The sequence below is a fragment of the Pocillopora verrucosa genome, chromosome 7 (genome assembly GCF_036669915.1).
Source record: "Pocillopora verrucosa isolate sample1 chromosome 7, ASM3666991v2, whole genome shotgun sequence".
NCBI classification, from domain to species: domain Eukaryota; kingdom Metazoa; phylum Cnidaria; class Anthozoa; order Scleractinia; family Pocilloporidae; genus Pocillopora; species Pocillopora verrucosa.
This window is the reverse complement of record NC_089318.1, coordinates 18,458,406-18,479,287: the sequence shown is the minus strand read 5'-3', so window position 1 is coordinate 18,479,287 and position 20,882 is coordinate 18,458,406. Positions and strand designations below refer to the sequence as shown.

General features: G+C 37.6%; 1 protein-coding gene across 1 annotated transcript; it reads right to left on the bottom strand.

Annotated features, from left to right (window-relative positions):
• Nucleotides 1-1,948: 1,948 nt before the first annotated feature.
• LOC131780982 (zinc finger protein 541) lies at nucleotides 1,949-18,961 on the bottom strand. Its single transcript, XM_059097624.2, has 16 exons — nucleotides 18,767-18,961; nucleotides 16,309-17,692; nucleotides 14,537-14,870; nucleotides 12,947-14,006; nucleotides 9,046-9,640; nucleotides 8,501-8,540; nucleotides 8,038-8,087; nucleotides 7,439-7,528; nucleotides 6,743-6,846; nucleotides 6,191-6,266; nucleotides 6,021-6,109; nucleotides 5,776-5,886; nucleotides 4,908-4,982; nucleotides 4,553-4,605; nucleotides 3,888-4,079; nucleotides 1,949-3,107 (listed from the first exon to the last, which is right to left on the bottom strand). The coding sequence occupies exons 2-16, from the start codon at nucleotides 17,570-17,572 to the stop codon at nucleotides 3,002-3,004; spliced, it is 4,239 nt and encodes a 1,412-aa protein (XP_058953607.2). The 5' UTR covers nucleotides 17,573-17,692; nucleotides 18,767-18,961; the 3' UTR covers nucleotides 1,949-3,001.
• Between the last annotated feature and the right edge of the window lie 1,921 nt (nucleotides 18,962-20,882).

Genomic DNA, 20,882 nt, shown 5'->3' with positions numbered 1-20,882 from the left:
TGGCTGAAAAGAAATTAACGACAGTTTCAAGGAGAGGAATTCAGAGGAAAACTTTGAAAGGACAGTTGCGATAGAATGGCTGCGGTCTTGCTGAGAGGCGCGTTTTGATAACAAAGGGTCGAACACCGGGCACGCGCGAGGAGATCTGGCAGAAATTTCCCATGCAAAAAAGACAACTTTTGTAACTTCTAACAAACCAGCTTAGTATTGGATCAATAAAGTATTTTACGGACTACAAAAGCCTCTATTTGAGCGACTGAGTTCCACAATTTCAAAATGGATGTTATAAAATGGTACTTTAATTTCGTGTTGTGTAATCTGGTGTGAAATTATACTTGCGATTTCAAATCAAACTCGCGCTGTGCGCTCATTCGATTTCCAATCACGCGTGGGATCTAAGACCAAAATGCACTCCACTCAGTTCAGTTAACATTAGTAACCGAAAAAGTCATATGCTTTTAAAGTGGCATAAACATATTCTAAAGGTTTCGCAAAACATGGTTGTCCTCGTGTACCGGTACACAAAGGAACGAAACATTAACGAACTGCGTCACAACTCCATGTATGGATATGAAAACAATAGGAATTCCCCCGTGTACCGGTACACCAGGACAGCCCCCAAAACATGAATGGATAAAAAGACAACATAGAAACTACGCTCGTCAAACTCCAGGTTTCAGAATGTTGAGAGAGTTTCGAAGAATTCACGTTATTCTCAGCGCTAATGTGACCTCTTCGAGATGCCGTTAAGAAAATAAGCTTTGTGATGAAGTGTTATACTTTGTAAATTAGCTATTCTTTTAACTTAGCATTTTGTTTTGAGCCTTAAAAAAAAGTCAAACGTTTTTGGAATACCATCTTTAAAATTAATTAGCTTTTGTGGTTGTTTTAATACTTGACCGAGACAAACCAAAAGCACGATATCTGGACAGATCTGGACGCAACAACATATTGAGCGCTTTTCGGGTGAGTTTCCAAAATAGTTGGTGATCGCTTTCATTTTGCTTTACAACGGTTGTGCTTGGACTAGAAAACTCAAGCCATTCTCTACCAATCAGATGTAAAACTTAACCCAGTCTTGACTTGGTTTTAGAAGACATTTTTCTTAAACTTTGAGATTTCATTGGTTCCTAGCAATGTTTCCCACAATCCTTACTGACCGTAGTGGTAACTTTGGTCTCAGTCTTACAAGATTCACTTGTATAGCTCCATAAAATCTAAAACCATTTATATAGAACCAATAAATACACGCTTTATTCCAATATCTATCACAACACTGTTGCTAGAAAACAGAGCATTGCAGCTCTTTTTACATTAAGTAACTTCTCCTTAGTTTTCTGAGAGAAATTGCAAATGTACACCGTGCTTAACACTTAAGTTTGCACTCTATTAGAGTCTTTTTTACTGTCTGAAGTATTCACATCTCTCCTATGTACAGATTAGTCAATCCAACATTACCAATTTGTCTGATATTGGATATTCAGGTCCAATTTCAGGTTTGTATGTGGAGCCTTTTTCCAGCTCATAACAGGTGCATCAAAAAACTGTTTTAGCAAATTGATTAAGAAGTAAACCCAGACATTTTCTGTTTCTAAAAAAACGTCAACAAATAATTTCTGACATATATTAACTTTTCATAATTTTTAACTCTCTCAAAGAAAGTGTACAACTAACTTTGCAAACAATCAGAGCAGAACCAGAACCAAAAAATTATCAGTGACGCAAGAGAGTCAGATGCCTTCAGAACATCCTGAACACAAAAAACATGATTAAAGAACAAATTAAGTGTGCAACATAAAAAAAAAACATACACTTGGTTGACAGCACTACCATAAATTCAGATTTTTTTTACTAGACAACTCAGTAACAAAATCCAGACTGTGAATGTTTAGGAACAGAACCCAGAGAAAGCTGCTGTCAAAATGGTATGACTTCAAAGAAAGAGAGGTTCTTTTAACACATGTCTGTCTATTGAATTAAATTCAAACTATTTACAAGACCCTTCAATCTGCTGCACTGCAACAAGTGTTTTGTTTACAAGACCTAACAAAACAAAATAGAGCTTATCACTTTAAATGCGGTTACTTTTGCTGAAAAGACAAAGGTCAACTCTGCCAATGCACAATGAAAATATGACTCATTCCCAGATTCCCATCTACAGACCACAGCTTGAGGAGTCATGGACACTACTTAGAGGAGAGGATTAAACCCTCTCATGATTCATTGTAGACCTTCAAAGATTTAGAACTTTCTGATTTTTAACTATTTCTATTTTTGGAATCTTTGTTTCACCCATAAAGATAAAAAAAGAGTGAGAAAAGAACCACTTCACACTTCTTCCACAACGCTACACTGATTATTCTCCTTTACAGCATGCAAATAAAACTTCTTAGCCTTGTTTAAAGGAAGAAAAATCTTTTTTCAACAAGGCTGGGAAGGCATTTTTCCATGCAGATAAAAGTTAAGATTTCATAAATACCATTCAGGAAAGAAGTTAGTGGACTGGCATACTCAAGTTATATATTCAATATTTTGAAACTGAACTTGACTTTAACACTCAAGAGCTGTCACTCTTGATCTGGGTGATCTGGGAATGATTGCACAACAAAATTTCACATTACATAATCCGTAGAAATTTCCATAACAAAAAATATTATTTCTGTCCGGCCAGTTCGCCAGAGCACAAAATTATTCAACCATATAAATACAACTTGAGATACGACAAGCTTATATGCAGCCATAAATGTCTACGGCTATACTGCTAGAGCACAAATTTCAAAACTTCTGTTACCATACAAGAATTCTTCTTCTTCAAAGGCTAAATACAGAACCAAATGGTGAAAATTTCATCATTCTCACCACATGACTTTAAGTCAAAAAATATATAAATTAGGAATAACTTAGCTATATCATGTACATAAATAGTCATTAACAGTCAAACTGTGGAAGGGATACTTTATATGAACTGGTTCAATTTTCTTTTAGATTCAAGTTACTAGCATCAGTGATTCTTGGAAGGCAACTTTGAGGAAAGTTTTTCATCATCATCTGGTCTCTTAACATGAGTCTTCATATGGGCTGACCTGCTCTTTATCTTGTGGAATATTCTGCAAGTGGATTGAGAAGTGTATTAGAATTGTGACAGACACAACTAATTGAAATGCACTTGGTTAAATAACTTGATTTACATTGGTGATCCTGATAACTTTTGACATCAAGCAATCAAAGTTTCTTTGATAGCCACAGCACAAAAACAATCACTTGAAAGACAACTAAGCATTGGAAAATAAAAACAGACCTGGGAAAAAGGAAAGCGACAACCTCTCAGCTAAGGCCCTTGCCAAACACAGGCCCTAGCTAAGGGCAGGCCATAGCTGTAGTGTCATATCTTTAACCCTTTAATTCCCAATTCTCCCCTTCAGCTGCTACACATTTCCTAATAAATTAGTCATGAGAATTAAGAGATAACAACTTCTACCTGATAAATTTGACTATTCTCATTAACTGTTTCCTGGATAATGTATGAATATTTTAGGGGGAAGTTACATGTCTATCATTTCTGAGAGTTAAAGGGTTAACAATGAGTTCATCATGGGAATATAACACCACAACTGCATGATTGTGTGTTAAATATGAATAGTAATGTTGTAAAATGTACTCAAGTGAGTAGAACATTGATTTAAGTGTGTTGTAAGTTGTGACCATATAACTCAAATATTGAAACTATACGTTAGCTTTGTGCTGGCCTTAGATAAGCACAGACCCTGGCTAAGCACAGTCTCTATCATAGCCCAGCTAAGCTTGAAATAGCTCAATGGAATATCAGTTCATATGCAAGGTGGTACTGATCATGCTTTAGCGTTAACCTAAGAAAGAGAGCTACTAACCTTCCACAGACTTTACATGCAAACTCAGGTAATTGCCCATCTGGATTATTCAAATCAGGGTGCACTGAAGCAGGTGCTGGTGATGGAGACTTCCTCTTCCTAACAACAGGTGCCGAATTTGTTCCATTAGAGGCAGATGAACCTGCAGTGTTTCGATTCTTACGTCTGTTTGGTTCCGAAGGCTTCATAAAGCTGTTGAGAATATTGTGGTTATCATGTGAAATTAGGAGCAAACATTCATTGATTGAATTCAGGTGCACAAAAACAACTCATTTAAAAAGAGAACAAGTATAGCTATTAAGAAACCCATTGGCTCGCTCATGGAAAGTGAGCTTCAAATCTTGTATTAGGAAGCATTCTTTTCAAAGAGCAATTTTCAGTTAAGTATTAATGTAATGCAGGATTGTATTTATGTAATTGATCCAGAAAACTCTTGGCTCTTTCTCTACCAGTCACAGAGATTGTCATTATTTTTACCTTAATAATTAGATGGTTTAAGCCATAATAAATGTAAGCAACATTGTACAATTCAATTGGTTTGTTTCACCAATTCAAAGTGAATTTTAAGTCACAACATCACACTGGTTTACTACTGTTTCTCAACTATGCTTTTGGAAAAGCCGTTGCAATTTACATCAAGAAAATTACTGAAAAGATATATTTACCTTCCTCCATGGACACGAATATGACCATTCAGTGCTTGCCTGGACACAAATTTCTGCAAAAATGAAAATAACAAAAAAATTTTTAGGTCTCATACTATCAGATTCCATGGTTGAGCAAAAAGTTACTGATGACAAAAATGTTTCTGTGCTTAATCATGAATATTTCAATCCCAGTTACCAATATAGAGCAATAACAGTGTTAAACAATGGATAAACATGCAAATAGTAAAAAATAATCATAATACAAAATTGAACCTAATTTTTTCTTGCTGCTGTAAAGAAACGGATTTGGGCAGCAACTATATTCTGTACAGTAGAAATATTATAAAACAGAATTTGTTTAGTGAGGACTTACTGCATTGCACTGAGGGAAATCACACTCAAAATATGAAGGATTGCTGTTAGTTTCACTTCCTGTGTCCTCATAATCCTGATAAACAAAAAACAAACAAATACTTTTATATTCGTTATATTTTTAAATTTGAGTTTCAGTTATAGATCCATCCTCACTGTTCTACAGCAGGAAATTGAGGGAAGTCATCAAAAGATCTCATACTTCTCTCTTGCAAATACTGTATTTACCCGTGTATAAAACGCGCCTCGATTTTTGACCAAACTTTTCACAAAAAAAAGTTTTCACAGCAAAAAAAAAACATTAATGCTTCATACAACTGACGTTTTGCAGAGGTAAGTTTCGTTACCATTTCGAATTTCTTATCACTTCTGATTACAGTAATACAGTACGATCATAATGTTTATCTCATCAGCTGTTTCTTAAACACTCTACTAAATTTATTTATGGATTGAAATTGAAAATGTTTGATTGGTAGATTATTTAACTCAAGCTAATAAAGACCAATTACTACAAGGCTTTGTTTCTTTCTTTGTTGTGTTTGTGGATCAAAATTGAAAATGTTTCATCAGTAGATTATTTAACTCAAGCTAATAAAGACCAATTACAACTTGGCTTTTGTTAATTTCTTTCTTGTGCTTTTAACATATGCAAATTAGGACGTGCTTGAAAAACAGTTATAGAAACTGTGTATAATACGCACCGCGATTTTGATGGTTATTTTTAGAAAAAAAAAGTGCGTATTATACATGGGTAAATATGGTATGACTTCTTCCCTCAGTTTGTTGTTAGGATTCACCAACAAATGAGAGGCTCAGTACATGCCCCATAATTTTTTATTAATTAGTGTTCCTGATAATCATGCACATACCTCAGAGTCTGAATCAATGTAGCGTGTTCTTCCTCGTACAGCTTCTGGGTGTGCTGCTTTCCAATGGTAATAAAACTCTATACAGTCAAAAATTGTTTTCTTGCCTCCAATCTAAAATGGCACAGAGAAGTGTTCATCAAAAATTTTAGACAATCAAGCTTCTTAAAAAAAAGGAAAATTCAACAATAGGATAAATCTTGTAAGCCTGGCATAAAGTAATTGTAGCAATAAGGAGTAAAACTTACATCTTTCTGAAGATCAGAAAATTCTTTTCCCTTAGTTCTGAAATTTTGTCTGAAAATCTGCCTTTCCTTAGAAGCCCACCTGACAGAACCTATAATAAAGTGCAACACCGTAGACAAATGTCAGTAAGGAAAATAAAAACAAGTCATAAATGTTGACTTTTCTTCATTACCTTCATAGTGATAGTCATACATTGGGTCATCATTTTGGGTGATGAAATTCTGACAGAGCAGCAATTTTACTGCTTCCTGGTGAGACAAAAGTAGAAAAGAAAGATAAATATTAAGAAGAATCCCCCTCAATTACCAAAAGCTCTTTAAAAATAAGAATAACACCAATAAACTTAAGAATTTGATCACATAAACAACTTCTCATTGCATAAAGCCCCCATTCAAGCCGGGGCAGTCCTGAAAAGGATTTTCACTGGCAAAAGTGACTCATATCTAGAAAAACCTGTGACATTCATCAACAGGTACTAGTGAACAAACAACTTTATGACATACATTTGTTTCAAGGGGAAAAAAAGAAAAAACTCACAAATCCATTGATTGTTACTATTCCTAGAAAAACCTGTGGCATTCATCAACTGATTCTAGTGAACAAACAACTTTATGACATGCATTTTTTTCAAGGGGAAAAAAAAACAACTCACAAATCCATTGATTGTTGCTATTCCTGTAGCAACATACATGTGAGGCAGATTAGAGTTGTGTTTTCTACCTACCTTAACATTTCCATTTGCTTTATGAAGAATGTGTAATGCATACTCTTTGTTTGACCCTCCACCAACTATCGCAACAGAGCAGGCCATGTCCAGAAAGGACTCAACTAAAATTTAAACAATTAAAAAAGTGACGAGACTTGATTGGTAATTCCCCCCTATTGCTTCTAAAAAATTCCTTTAAAAAATTGCAGAGAGAATACTGTTTTGTGGAGAGAACAACCAGAACTAGCAAGTCTGTTTTTTCTCATCACTTCTTTGCTTGTTAATGTATGAAATTTGTTGTGAAAAGTAACATGCTGATCACTTAACCCCTCAACTTCCAGGTGTGATTAACATGTAACTTCTCCCTAAAATATCCCTACAATATCCAGTAAACAAGTAATGAGAATGCTAAAACTTATCAGGTTGAAGTTGTTATTTTGATCTAACACCAAATTCCCATCACTTATTCACAAGAAATTGTGTAGCTGCCAGAGGGGAGAATTAACAATCAGATCTTGGAAGTTTAAGGGTTAAGGGAGCTGAAAGGTTATTACCACTTTGTACATATCCATGTCTTATTTCACACAAAAACTGCTGAATAACAAAACTTTTTCTGGGCAATGAAAATTACAGAATCTGAAAAGTTGAGTTTTTTTGGGCCACAAAATGAAGAGTGATAAAAATAGAGCTGTGTAAAATGGTACAAGAACTTACTCTCATCTCGTTTTGTTCTCTTCTTTTCATCAAGAGGTTTCCAGCACAATGTTGCTCTGTGAACATCATGGATTGCTCCTTCTTTGGGACCTTGGAAGTAAACGGGAGGATAAAATTAGCTTTATGTTACTGAGCAAAACATTCCAGGCAAAAAGAGGATTGATGTCACACCAATGTATCTACCCTCTTTTCGCTAAGGTTGAAATGCTGTAATTCTATGGGACAAAAATATTACTTCTTCATCTTGATGGGACTATTCTCTTTCAGGCTACCTGCACATCATTTTGTTATGTTTCACTGACTATTTGCTTATACCCATTAACACTCTCAGACAGAGCAGTGCACAGAGAGAGTGAAACTGCACTTTGACCCAACCAACACCCTAATTAAGAGTCCAGTCCACAAATCACAGAGTAACTGCATATTCTGAAATTCTGCACGTCAAATTCAGTTGAAAATATACCTATCCCTTCCTTTACTCACTTCCTAAAAATTTTTTTAATTTCCTTATGAATTTTCATTACTTGCATGCTCTACATCTTAAATTCAGACAATATGGAGATCTCAAGGAACTATTGCTGTGGAAATGATATACTCACCTGCCAAAGGAGGCACCTCAGCCTGAAACTGTGGGCCAACATTTATTTTCCTGTTGAAAGACAGACATTGTAAGTAAATTACACTTTGAACACTTTTATACTACATACTTCTTTTATTCTTAGCAGCATTAATTTTGGAACAGTCAACCAAAGACTGAAAAGTAGGAAAAAAAAATCATTGAAAACAAATTTTCTAGGCTACTTTTGTTTCTCCGCAGGTGATGGCATTGCATAGTTAAATTTGGTTGGAGACAATTCCAATAGTGAAATTTTAATTTTCTAAAAAGCCAGTAATTTTAGGTTGACTAGTTGCAAAAGGCAAGCCATGTTTGGGAACGTTTCTTAATGTTAATGGGATTAGACCAGTTATTTTAAGGCTAGCATTTATGAGACCTAAACATCGTACAAACAGTAATTATTGTTTGTGATTTGAACTTCAAATGAAACTTTATGAAATACTTACGGCTCAGGGAATTGACTGGCTTCTTCTCCATCAAAGCTGCCTAAAAATTGTGAGAAAATGTTGCTCAATGAAAAACACTTATTACAATAAAATTCAAACCCAAGCAACAACCCCCTTCTGGTTTTGCTCACACAGAATTTAAGTACTTTGTATGCTCCCCTGAATGTAATATTATGAGGCATAAAGGTGACAGAAATTCATGACTAAGATTTGGCCCACTAAAAGTTTCTCTGAATCATGAAAAGTTCACAGCAACAAATACAACAGGTTAGCAGTTTTCTTGTGGCAAAACTGTAACCTTTCTTCTCGAAACAGAACTTTTAGTTCGATTCTATGAATGCTTTGTTGTAATACAAAAACATATTTTTTGAATGTGATAGAAATACTACTACTGACAGTATGTAGCTGCTAGTGACTGGTTTGAAAGTAAGGTGCAGAATTTCTTTGGTAGTGAACTTGTCACAGTGGGGGCAAACTTGTAAGCATTGAACTTGAAATAGAGAAAAACCTCTGCTTATAACAAAGAAAAAAACATCATGGCTTACTTCTGTGGCCACTTAGTAGAAGCCTGCTTGGTGTCAAAGGATGCTGCAAGGATGCACTCAGTCGGGGTGTCAGGTTTCCTAAGGAAGGAACATGATATATGCTGCGAGGACTGAGCATTGGAGGAGGTGTATATGGTGGTGAACATGGTTGACTGCGATTCATTGGAGAGCCTGGACGATTAGGAAAGTAGGTAGTGCTTGCTGATGGTGGGATAGTCAAAGGCTCTGGACGTGGCCTCTGTTTCCGCCTTGGGGTAACTATCTCGGCAGGATTTCTAAACACGGCCTGATTTCCTTTATCTTGTGCATTATTATTGTCTTCCAGCTTGATGTGAACAATAGATGGCCCATTGGCATCCCTCCTCTCTCCAATGCCAACTTCTGATAATCTTTGTCTCTTCTCAGCCGGTTGGCCGTCATCATTTTTACTATTTCTGAACTCTGTTCCTCTTGGGAGTGTCTCCACGTGGTTTAAATCATTTTCAATGGAAGCAGAGCCATTACTCTCTGGTGTCATTGCATGTCCATAAAGTGATTTACTGTTACCCATGGATGAAGCTGAGTTGTATGTATTAGCTGTTTCATCATAGCGAACCTGAGAAATGGCATGAATCATGTTAAAACATGCTTTTAATTGTGTTAGCACCTTCAGTGGCAAATCAAGAATTTCAAGTTTTATTTTTATCCAACTGCATTGAGATATTAACAAGAATCTATTCTATGCTTTTGAGATTTTAAAAGTAAAAGAAATATTGTCTGGTGATAGTAGAGAAGAAGAAAATGCAATGAGACGTAGTTCCAAGTGGAATAATACTTGTGTAACAACAGTATTATGCAACACGAGTGCATAAATTGGGCTTTTGTGCATAATTTTCCCTGGTTAAGAGACATCCTAACTTGCCCAGTTTACCCTAACAGCAATGCAATTACGGTTTTTGTAGAATAAAACAGACTTTTCATGGGAACCCTTGCAACAATAAAAACCAAACCAAACATTTATAACAGTTACTTTTTATGTTTAACCAGATGGCTAATACAAATTAATCAAAATCCCCATTCTCAGTTTAGGATAGCATTAAAGGATCCAAGGATTCAGTGCAAATCGGATTGAAGATGCAAGATGCATGGATATTGGAAGTACAGGATATGAACAAACTGTTTGGCTAATTATCTAAGATTTCAGTCTCACAATATATTTCCTTTGCCTTAACTTGAAAATTTCAACAAAATGTCTGAGTTCACCTTTAGTTCTATCAATGTTCACAATAAAAGAAATATTAATTTTTGCCCCTGCAGGTTTGTCTTCAAAACTATAAATTTATCTCATTAAAAGGTTTTCCTTGGAGATTATTCATCATCATAAAAATTCAGACTTGGAGGCAAGCACAGATGGGCACAAAGAAAACTAATATACTTGAAGACACAGCTTCCTCACAAAGATATCAAATTGGAAAACAGAAATACTGTGTGTAACCTTGTAAATAAAAACTAAAGATCAAAGATCAACAACAAATACAGTTGTAGTATTGCGAAAATGGTATGGTGAAACACAAGATAGAACCCATACTATCATCAACAGTTGTAAGTTCTGTTGTCTCAAGACACTGTCTCAAGAATGACACATTATTGTAGCTAAAAACTGGTGAGAGTTTGGTAGAGTGATTGATCACAATGTTCTTAGCAATAAATTGAGAATAAGTATTAAAACAAGAGAAATTCAGAGACTCAGATACATGCCTTAACCATTCTGTTTTGCCGAAAACAGAAAGCTATGCAAAGAGTTTGCACTTTGGCATCTGTAGAAAAGTGATTGAGGGTTGATTTCCATTAGGTTATAGAGCAAAAATTAACTTTTACAAACTGCTGGTGATGTCACAACTGATTCACAAACAGTGAACACAGAAAGGAGAGCTCTCTTCCACGAAAACAAGAGAAAACACTAGGTCACATGATCACTTGGTCCTAAAGAATATTTCATTCAAGTCCTGGCTAAAATGCAAATTTGCTCAGTTTGAATAGGCCACAGAAGACAAACACAAGTCAATCATGTGTCAGACAAGCAGCCAACCAGCCAATCACAAGAGGGAAGCCACACTAGTGCACAGGTGACTTGTCAAGAAAGTGATAACCTAAGAAACAGCTGCCTGCATTTCAAAACAATTCAACTCAATATGAATATTGATGACATTAAGCTTAAATCTATTTGGTTTTCAAATTTAAACCCTCCTGTCTAAATAATGCATGTTGCAAGCCAAGAAAGTTACAAAAATAGAATCAAAGTAAGCAACTTTGATGTGATACACTGAGTGCTATAAGAGACTGTCGAGCAGAAAAGAAACATGCCTGTCTAAAGCTCCCATCTTTGAACAAATGAACTTCAAATACTTTAAATTAAATATTCATATCAGTCTTCATTGAAAAGCAGTCAGGCATGAAATGATAAACGTCTCCACAAATTGTGCTCCATCTCAATAGTAAACAAGCCTGCCTAGAATCTCACTAAGTCTTCAATCTGACAATGGTATGATATATGCACACTTTTCTTTCCATGATGTCCATAAAAAAAATTATTGTCCTAAAAAAAGGAACATTTATACAAAGAATGATCACTAACCATCTTCTTTTGTAAAAGAAAAAAAAACAATAGCTTTGAAAGGAAAAGAAAATGTATGCATTGATCATTCACCAAATTACACAGTTAGGTCATAAATGCCATGGAATAAAAATCATTTTAAAAAATTAGGGAAAGAATTAAATTTTTTTAGCAAATAACATTTCAAAACCTGATGTTCAGAGTGCATCAAACACAACTCATTCATATAATGTGAATCTTTTTTTTAGCTCATCAGTTCCTATCATTGACTATATCAAAGTGTCACCATTTGAAGATTATTGGCAAATTGATTTTAGTAAAAATACATTTATATTTTTCTGGCTAGGTGTTCATGGAAACTAAAAGGTTGATACAGCAAGAAATCCTTACCAACTCAATAGCTGACGGAGCAACTTACTAGCTAGATTACGTTGACAAATAGCAAACAACAAATAAATGACCAAAAAAAACATATTAAAAAAACCAGCAAAGACTTTGGGTTTGTTACATTGTAATAGTCTACCATCTAATTAGCCTAACCATTGATTGCTGCTAGTGCTTACATTGATTTTCATGATATGGAGCAATTGTTCCTTTAACAACTTGTAACTTGATGCTACACTGGTTTGCAGATTTAATGAATGTAACCGAAGAAGTTACAATTCATAGACCCAACGTTTCGACACTCCTGTCTAGTGCCTTTCATCATCACCCCCTGATGAAGGCACGAGACAGGAGTGTCGAAACGTTGGGTCTATGAATTGTAACTTCTTCGGTTACATTCATTAAATCTGCAAACCAGTGTAGCATCAAACTATGTCTGATGGTTCACCTGGTTGCCGTGTGAACTTTAATATATTTTAACTTGTAACTTCTTCTTGCAAAATCCCAATCAAATCAACTTGAAAATGGGTTATGATAACAAACAAACTTATCAGCTTGAGGGTGTTAATTGGGAATAAGACTTAATTCTCCTGTCCAATTACAAGGAATAAGTATAACAGTCAGTAGAGAGAATTAATCATGGGATCTTTGGAGTGGAAGGGTCAAGAGTCCTGCTAAATGCTAGTTCGCTGCTGGTAATTCCTTGAAATCATAAACTTTACCTAAAAAAAATTGGACACAATCAGATTTTACTCCTGGGTGGAGCAAGGTACTTTGGAGTGAAGTGTCAAACCCAAGTACACAACTCATTGACCCAGCCTGTGCTGGAACCCAGTCCTCTTGTTGCAGAGACCAGTGCACTGACCTCTAGGTCACCACTGGGCTATACTATCACAGAAATGTATCACATGAGGGAGTACTCACCTGTTGCCACTGTGTTCCAGAAGGATGCACTCCATAAAAACTGTCACCAGTGTATCTAAATTGTCCCATTTCTTTTGCTGTGGCTACAGCAACAGCAGTGGGATCCGTAGGAGTTTCAGCATGTCTTCCACCTTGCTGCTGTTTGTAGTATGCCACCTGCATGGCATCTGCTGGTCGGTAATCTTGGGAAGGTGATGGGGTTGCCTGTGTTGACACCCCAACAGTCTTCGTCATCTCCGTAGGAGTGTCTGCATCATTCACCATCCTTTGACGGGATTCATTTACTAATCCACTGACTTGCTGGGAACTAACAGGAACTTGGAACACTGTTGGGTGAAAGGGATATGGGTACACAAGCCGTGGGTCCTGAGGGTACAATGCTGTTGGATACCACTGCGGGTAAGTTGTTCCATCTGAGTGGTATACCACATAGGACTGCTGTGAAAACCTATCTGACCACACTTCGTTAGCATTTCGACTACTGTTCTGTCCTTTGACACGATCCGCTGCCTGCTTGAGCAAGTCAACTGCTGAATGAGTTAAGGCAGCATCAGCAGCTTTCTCAGGTACACTTTGCTCTGCAGAGTTGCCAAGCCCATCCTCCGACGTAGTGGAGCTGAAGCTGTCACTATTCCTTTCCCTTTCTCTCAAGCCGTTCAATGCTGCCCCCTCCAGAGGTAAATCCACAGGTCTTTCACGGGGGGCACTGGGTTCATGAGTGCTTCCAGGTGTCGATCTACCTGAGCTCCTGCCACTATCGTACCCACTGACTTGAAGGTGCTCATTCCGATCCTTGACTGTTCTGACCTTTGTCAACTTGGTTAAATTTCTTGGTGATCCCACTTGCTCATTACTTCCTGCCGGCGATAGTTTATCATTGCAGTTTAAGCTCGGACTTCCAGAACCAGGTGGTCTAGAATCATTGACATTATTCCCATTGGCTGGGTGATGATTCTCCAGGTGTCGACGTAGAGAACGCATGTCACAATAGCTCTTATCACAATCAGGGAACCTGCATTCATACGGTTTCTTGTCTCGATGGGTTACCATGTGACCATTTCTGAAATTTCAAAACATAAAAATTCATTTCAATCTGATCTCTGGTTCATATTTAATGAACTTATCATCATATGTTGTGAATACTAAAATGCAAAAGTCTGTTTGTAATCTATTTTTAATTGATCTACTGGAGTCAAAACAATCAATTATAATTGTGGTGTGGGTGAATTTCACAAGTATTTTTTCTCCTTCAGTACACCATTACTTTGAGAGTTCCTTAGATACATATCAGGTGATTCTCTGTTATCAAAAGAAGAAAGTGCTCAATGTGAGAAAAATTTGACTTTGATCTTTAAGTTCACACCGGATTTGACCCTGAAGATCCAATTTCAATTATTTGTTTACTTGAATGTTCCTTCAACATCTGTGCAAATTCTGCTTACAAAACAATGTTTTATAGCAGATATACAAATCAAGGTACAAATTTGATGACCACAAAAGGGAGTATTTCCCCTGGATCCGGTGCTATGTTGAATGTCAACAGTGAATTAAGCCAATCTACACAAACAGGAAGCAGCCTAATTCACTCACAAATGATCCTGTCTTTTGAATCCTTTTCCACAAGTAGAGCAGACATATCTTCTCTCATCGCTGTGAGTAAGTTTGTGCTTTGCAAGGGCACTAGATGACGTAAAGGTTTTCCCACATTGCTCACACTTTATCTCTGGCTTGGAGGCCCCTGTGGCGGGCTTTGGTTTGCCTTTTAATTTGCTTTGAGCAAGTTTCTTACTGTCAGGATCTTCTCCAGGAGCTGGACTACTGCTGTCACTCTTAACAGCTGGAGAATTTGTTGATCTCCGTTCTTCCAAACTTGACACAGGAGACACGGCAGAATGAACAGGGCTTACATAAGGCTTGGCAGCATCTGTGGAATGTCAATAATGAATTCACAGGCTCAGTTTCACCACAAAAAAATGCATCAATTAAAATCCATTGCTTCCTAAAATAATAAATTATCAGTCCACTGTGGGACAAGATTGGCTTCTGGTCACCACATGCAGTAGCTAAAATTTTGACAGAGTATTATCATGTATTTTTAATGGCTCAAGCACTGCTCATAAGATCTTACTAACAACCACTTAAATCACAGATATTTCATTGGGAAAAATAGAGTGTATCAAATTTCCTTTTTTTATATGAGAAGCTACCTTGGTTGTGGTTGCGCATTGTAAAAGCTTAGCTTAAAAGCAACCTCACAGTTCCATTACTGTACATTATTTCCTTCATTCAGCACTGTCTCTCAATATCTTATTTAATGGAACAGTAGAAACTACCAAATAATTTTTTCTGATCTAAATACAACAGTGACACACAAATTATCAAAATTTGATTCAATCAGAAAAAAAAAATTGCTTCTTTTTCTGTACCAATCTAATTCTTTACAGCCTTAAATTATAAAATGAACCCTCAAGTGTTTGCATTTCTCAAGTTAGCTTGTCAAAAAGAAAGTGCTGTCAAAAATCGCCTGATGTACACATGACTAAGCAAAGAGTTTTAAATGCAAGCATCTGCTCTCAAGGATACTTCCACTGGTCATAATTTCATGTCATGCAATAGCCACAATAAATCATGGACTTATCATGCAAACAATAAATCAGTTGACAATAAGGAGTAAATATGCAGATTTCTCAGACCCAACAATAAACATACAACTCATGACATATCACAATTCATGATGAATAACCTTTTATAGCATTCAAGTTTCCAACATGTCTAGAGTTTGTGTATCTAAAAATAATTTGTACTTTTGGAAAGGGAGGTTTTTTTTCCTTGCAGAAGAATGTATTGTATGGCAGATACTTACCAAAATATTGATTTAGCCCTTCCCAAAGCATTTTGCAAAAAAACTCAATTAAAAAAAATACTTTCAGTCTAAATCTGTCAGAGTACTAACAGGGGCACTTTGCGGTTTGCACAGAGGTAGATAAAAGTACTTAGAACTGATTTGAATCATTGCATGCACAGAGGCTTCCAAACCAGACCTGAAATATTACCACTGGGCTTAGAGCTGTCAAATGCCTGACAATGAAAGGGAGGGAGTGATCTTTGAGCTAACTGAACCATGCAAAGACTCTTCATAAAACAATGCAACAATGTCAGTTGAAGAGATCTTACAAAGCCACTGTCTTAATTAGTCTGCTTTGAGAACAAGTGAAACAGCCTACGTCATCAGGTAGAGGTGCTGTATTGGCCTTGCAGAAAGCCAAGTTCAATATTGCAAGATAACAATACCTTGGACCTATAATAAAGAAAATCTAATTTGATCTACAGACGCAATAACTAAAAGAATTTTTGACACCTACTTAGCAGCTTGTCTTGACCCCGCTGGTTTACCACATCAGTGTTTGAAGCAGCTGAACTGGGTAGTTGTGACTGCGACTGAGAGGCTGTTACATCCGAAGGGATGTTATTCAGTGGCACAAATGAAGGTACTGCTGCAAAGTTTTCATAACGACCCTGATCACCTCCTACAGAGAGCCCTTGATAGTACATTCCATCAATCAATCGTACATGTCCAAGTCCAGGTACCATGGCATAGCCCCCTGTATGGACAAGTCGCCTGTCCATAAACTGCAAACCTGGAGCTCCATGCTGCAAATTTCCATAAACATTTCCTTCTCCAGGGTTTACTGTACTTGTTGCCACAGGCACTTGCTGCTCTGGCCTTCCTGAAACATAATCCATGTGCTGAACAGGAAATCCCTTGAGCTCATTAATGCCAGTGTGCACAAAATGTTCCCTCTTTAGCACATTAGCACTGTTTCCAGCATTTCCACTGGCCATTGCAACCATATGTGGATAAGCTCCAGCAGGCATATAATAAACAGGAAGCGCTTTGGTTTCTACGTGTACGTTCCTCAAAATCTCCCCTCGAGCGTTCTGTAATTTGGCATTTCCTTTGTCTTCCAGTTTGTTGACATCCTCGTGGTGCGCATTGTAATTATAATACAGCGCACGCGAGGAATGAGGTTGAACTGCATTCACGTTTTCGTCGTTTCCATCAGAAATTTTCTCGTTGCATCGAAGCTCGCTACCTCTTATCTTCCCCGAATCTTGTGAATCGTTGTCAGAGTCCGAATCGACTTCCTGTTGTTCTTTATTGTTCAATCTTTTAATTATTACGCTAGCGCGATCGCTTTCTTGTTGTTGACGATCGTTCGGAGTGGTGGCATGAGTTGGCACAGATGACGAATTTCCGTAATTTAACTGAATCCAGTGAGGTCGAGCGACTTCATAGACATTGTTCCCTTCCATGGCACGCCTCCCTGCATCATCAACGTTCTTTTTCCCAAGATGGCTTGCTTCTGTTTCCTGGTAGTCCTTACGCATGTTTAGCTTCAACGCATCGCCACTTTTCGCATTTACCTGAGCAATTTCATCTTCGCTCATCATCTGATCTTCGATATTCGCCGTTTCGGCGAGCCTTGAGGGTTCTGTGTTCATGACTGGCTTTTTGATTAGCAAGCTAGAGGGATCGTCCTCCGGAGTTTCAACATATAATGAGGGAGCTGGCTCTTCTGTGCTTTCAGCTTCGGGGCTACCACACGGAAAAGTCTCAAAAGACATTACGAGTAAAGTCTGTTCCAATAAAACACTGTCCCGCGCGGCTGCTGGTTGTTTTCGCAAGCGCCAAGGCAGGGCGCTCAAAGCAAAGAATCAATGGACGTAATTCACTTTCGTAAGAAGCTGTAACAAAGCAAATAGAAAGGTTATCAATAAAACACGAACCATAAGGATCTCAGGTAAACGAAAAATGAAACCTTGGCGAGGCTAGTTAGTTGAATTTCTTCACATCTCCTACAGAGATGTTTCTCGAACCCCTTCTACAAGAAAAACATTATTTACTTGAAATTTTTTGTGCGGAAAATACTTACTGTAACCCGGTATTTCATGTAATAGTGTTCAGAAAAACTCATTATATTCAAAGTTCGCTTTGACTGACCCGGCACGATTCAACATGTTATGAGCACGATTTCCAGGTAACACTCGTGACGAACTACGGCTACTTAAAAACTGTCCTTTCAGGCCACTGATGTGATTATCGCAAAAAACAAAAACAACACGAGAAAGGAAGCGTCGAAGACGAACGAAGCTACAAACTGTACGGGGATCACGAGACAATAAAAGGTGAAAGCTGCAATGAACGGTACATAATTTTACTTTCATGCCTGAACACCTTTCTACGGCAAAATAAAACTGTGAAAAAAAAATACGATCTAAAGGGAATATCAAAGAGAATGCTGATTCGACACGACAAAGAACGAGTTTTTCCGTGCCTACGCATTCTCTACTGGAACGATATCGAGTTATTTATATATAAAAATGCGATGCAGAAAATGGAAAACGAAACAAGGAAATAGCTGTTGCCTTTAGTACATCATATTTTTGGTAAGAATGGCAATCATGCGACGTTCTCCTCAAGATCTACACAACGAGTAAGAAGAATTCTCGGTCAAGATTAGTGTTGCCCTACTTTTCGAGTTGGAAGCGGCGTGCGTAGTTCATGCAAATGTAGCTATAACTAGCCGTCAATAAAACTTGCAGCTTGCTTTTAAGAAGGAAAAACGTGGAATTCAACAGAAAACGGACTTTCACTCCCACCATGACTGAAAAGTCTTCGATGAACACAAAATCCCTGGGAATCGGCAGCACTAGAAGCAGAGTAAACAAGCGCAAAGCTTCCACGTAGCGAGACGAAATGACGACACAACTGAAAACCAACGTCTCCACGCGTTCGAAGTGAAAACGACATTTGCTTACCGGAAACTTGGGTTCTCCGCAGAACTCTACATTCGATCCCCCAAAAAACACCTCAAATCAACTCTTGGGTGGTCGATCACAGTCTAAGCAATAAATTGAAGTGAGGAACTCGTAAATATTTTGGCTCCCAACTTCTAAGTATTGGAGTTTCCAGTTTTGTGCGACGTTCATCAACCGGGGGCCTTTCACAACTAGCTATTGATCTACGTCACACATCACCATACAATCACTTCCCGCCCACGGACCAATCATAGTAGCCATAGAGATCCCTTGGGAATGGGTGGGCAACAACCCATGAGTCAGATTTCACTATAAATATAAACAATACGGTTCCGCGCCAAAAGCGAACGTCCATTGACCTCGACTCTCAATACCGTCACTCAAATTAATCGAGGTAAACATTGCATGGACTTCGTACGTTGCAAACGAAAACTCCTATAAATGCAGACGGAAATTAGCTCAATATGAAACAAACCAAATTATTCTTTCTAAGACTTAATTTTGCTTGCAGTCTGAAGCGTTTTGTTTTCGCTTTCTGCATGCGTTATCTCTTGGTGGAATTAAACGGAAGTCTTTGATACGTCATCGATTTTACCCAGTACATTCGAAAGCCAATACGTACTATGACACACGCTAAGCAATTTGACCTCTGCGACATCAAAGCGTGCTGACATGCAACGCAAGCGCTTTTTTTTACGCTTTCTGCAGAAATTTGAACTAAAAACATGACAAACGGCGAATTTTCCATGTTATAGTCATCCTTAGAATCCTATAATGAGCTCTCTAACACAAAAATGTTCTCGCTTCTGCAGCGTGTATTGACAGCCCGCATTGCAAGCTGCGTAGCAACAATATTATTGTGTCAAATATTTGTCCCCTAAAAAGGATCGATCCTTTAACAAAGGTTCCGCTTCGCGATGCAATTACCTCACAGTTTATTTTTGACCACGAGTTCTAGAACGTCCTTGCGGGTCACAGTCGACCCTTCGAACGTATTATAAAGGAGTAACAAAACATCCAATTAACGCCCCTAATTACAACACTGGCGTCCTAAACCAGTTCCAGTACTAGTAAGCCCCCTGGTACCAGCACGATTCGCGAAAAGATATCACTCAGAAAAACAAAACAAAACCAAAAAAAAAACACTAACGATACTCCAAGCTTGCCTGAACTTTGCACAGTCTCCGCGTAGAAAGGCTGAACTGTAGCCAGCAGTGTTATTTATAGGGACAATTAAACATGGACCCGTGATCATAGATCTTGCCGTCTCATGTGATTATTACTAAAAGTGCTGATTGTGGACATTGACCGAAAGCGGAAATTGAAACTAGTTTATTAGGGGAAAATTTAGGGACTTTTTCGCGCAGAGATTTCCCTATTTTTATTTTCCGCGATCTGTGAAACAAAGCACGAATTTGAATTTGCGTCACTTTGACGAGTGGCGCTCGAAAAATTCCTTTGCGTAAAACTTTCAGAAGTCCGTTTCATCGTATCGCAACCTTATAGTGTGATCCACTGCTGTTACTTCGCTTTTCTTTTTGTTCAAACACTCGAAAATTTCCTGCAACAATTTACTTGAGGGCAGGCATGTTTTTGGAAAACTTGTTCGGAACACCTGTTGGTGTATTTTACTGCTGTTAACGAGACAAAAGGTCGAAAATGTATAGTCTCAGGAGATTTCAAATCAGTGCTCGCTAAACAGAACAATCCTTATCCTCGAGCAGATTTGTCCATTAAAAATCAATTGTTCATTGTTGATTTATCAGAAAATGCGTGAAATTATAAGGCACGTGTTGCTAAATTGCCAGCAGGCGCAAAATAAAAGTAAGTAATTTCTACTTGAAAAGCCTCGTCCAGGGAAAGCTTCAAAATATTGTGCGCTCTGGAAATTGGAGGATTGAAATTGACACATTCTTCTTTAAGTAACCCTTTGCAAATACTGACTGCAAACAATTAAATAGATTAAATTTAAAACCCTTGACAGCTTCCGATCCGGAGGCTTTTTAAATGCCTGTGCCAGCCCTGCTAAAAGCTGCTGAACTATCCACGCAAGAAATTCATATCGAAGTTCATATCGTCAAATAGACATCACTTCATATTTCACAAAAGTTATATT

Bases quoted from the DNA above. Each gene is read 5' to 3' on its own strand.
- LOC131780982 (XM_059097624.2), bottom strand. From the start codon at position 17,572: ATGTCTTTTGAGACTTTTCCGTGTGGTAGCCCCGAAGCTGAAAGCACA. The intron at 14,871-16,308 runs GTAGGTGTCAAA...GACATTCCACAG, and splicing joins GGGTCAAGACAAGCTGCTAA to ATGCTGCCAAGCCTTATGTA. The intron at 6,847-7,438 runs GTAAGTTCTTGT...TTTAAATTTTAG, and splicing joins GAGAACAAAACGAGATGAGA to TTGAGTCCTTTCTGGACATG.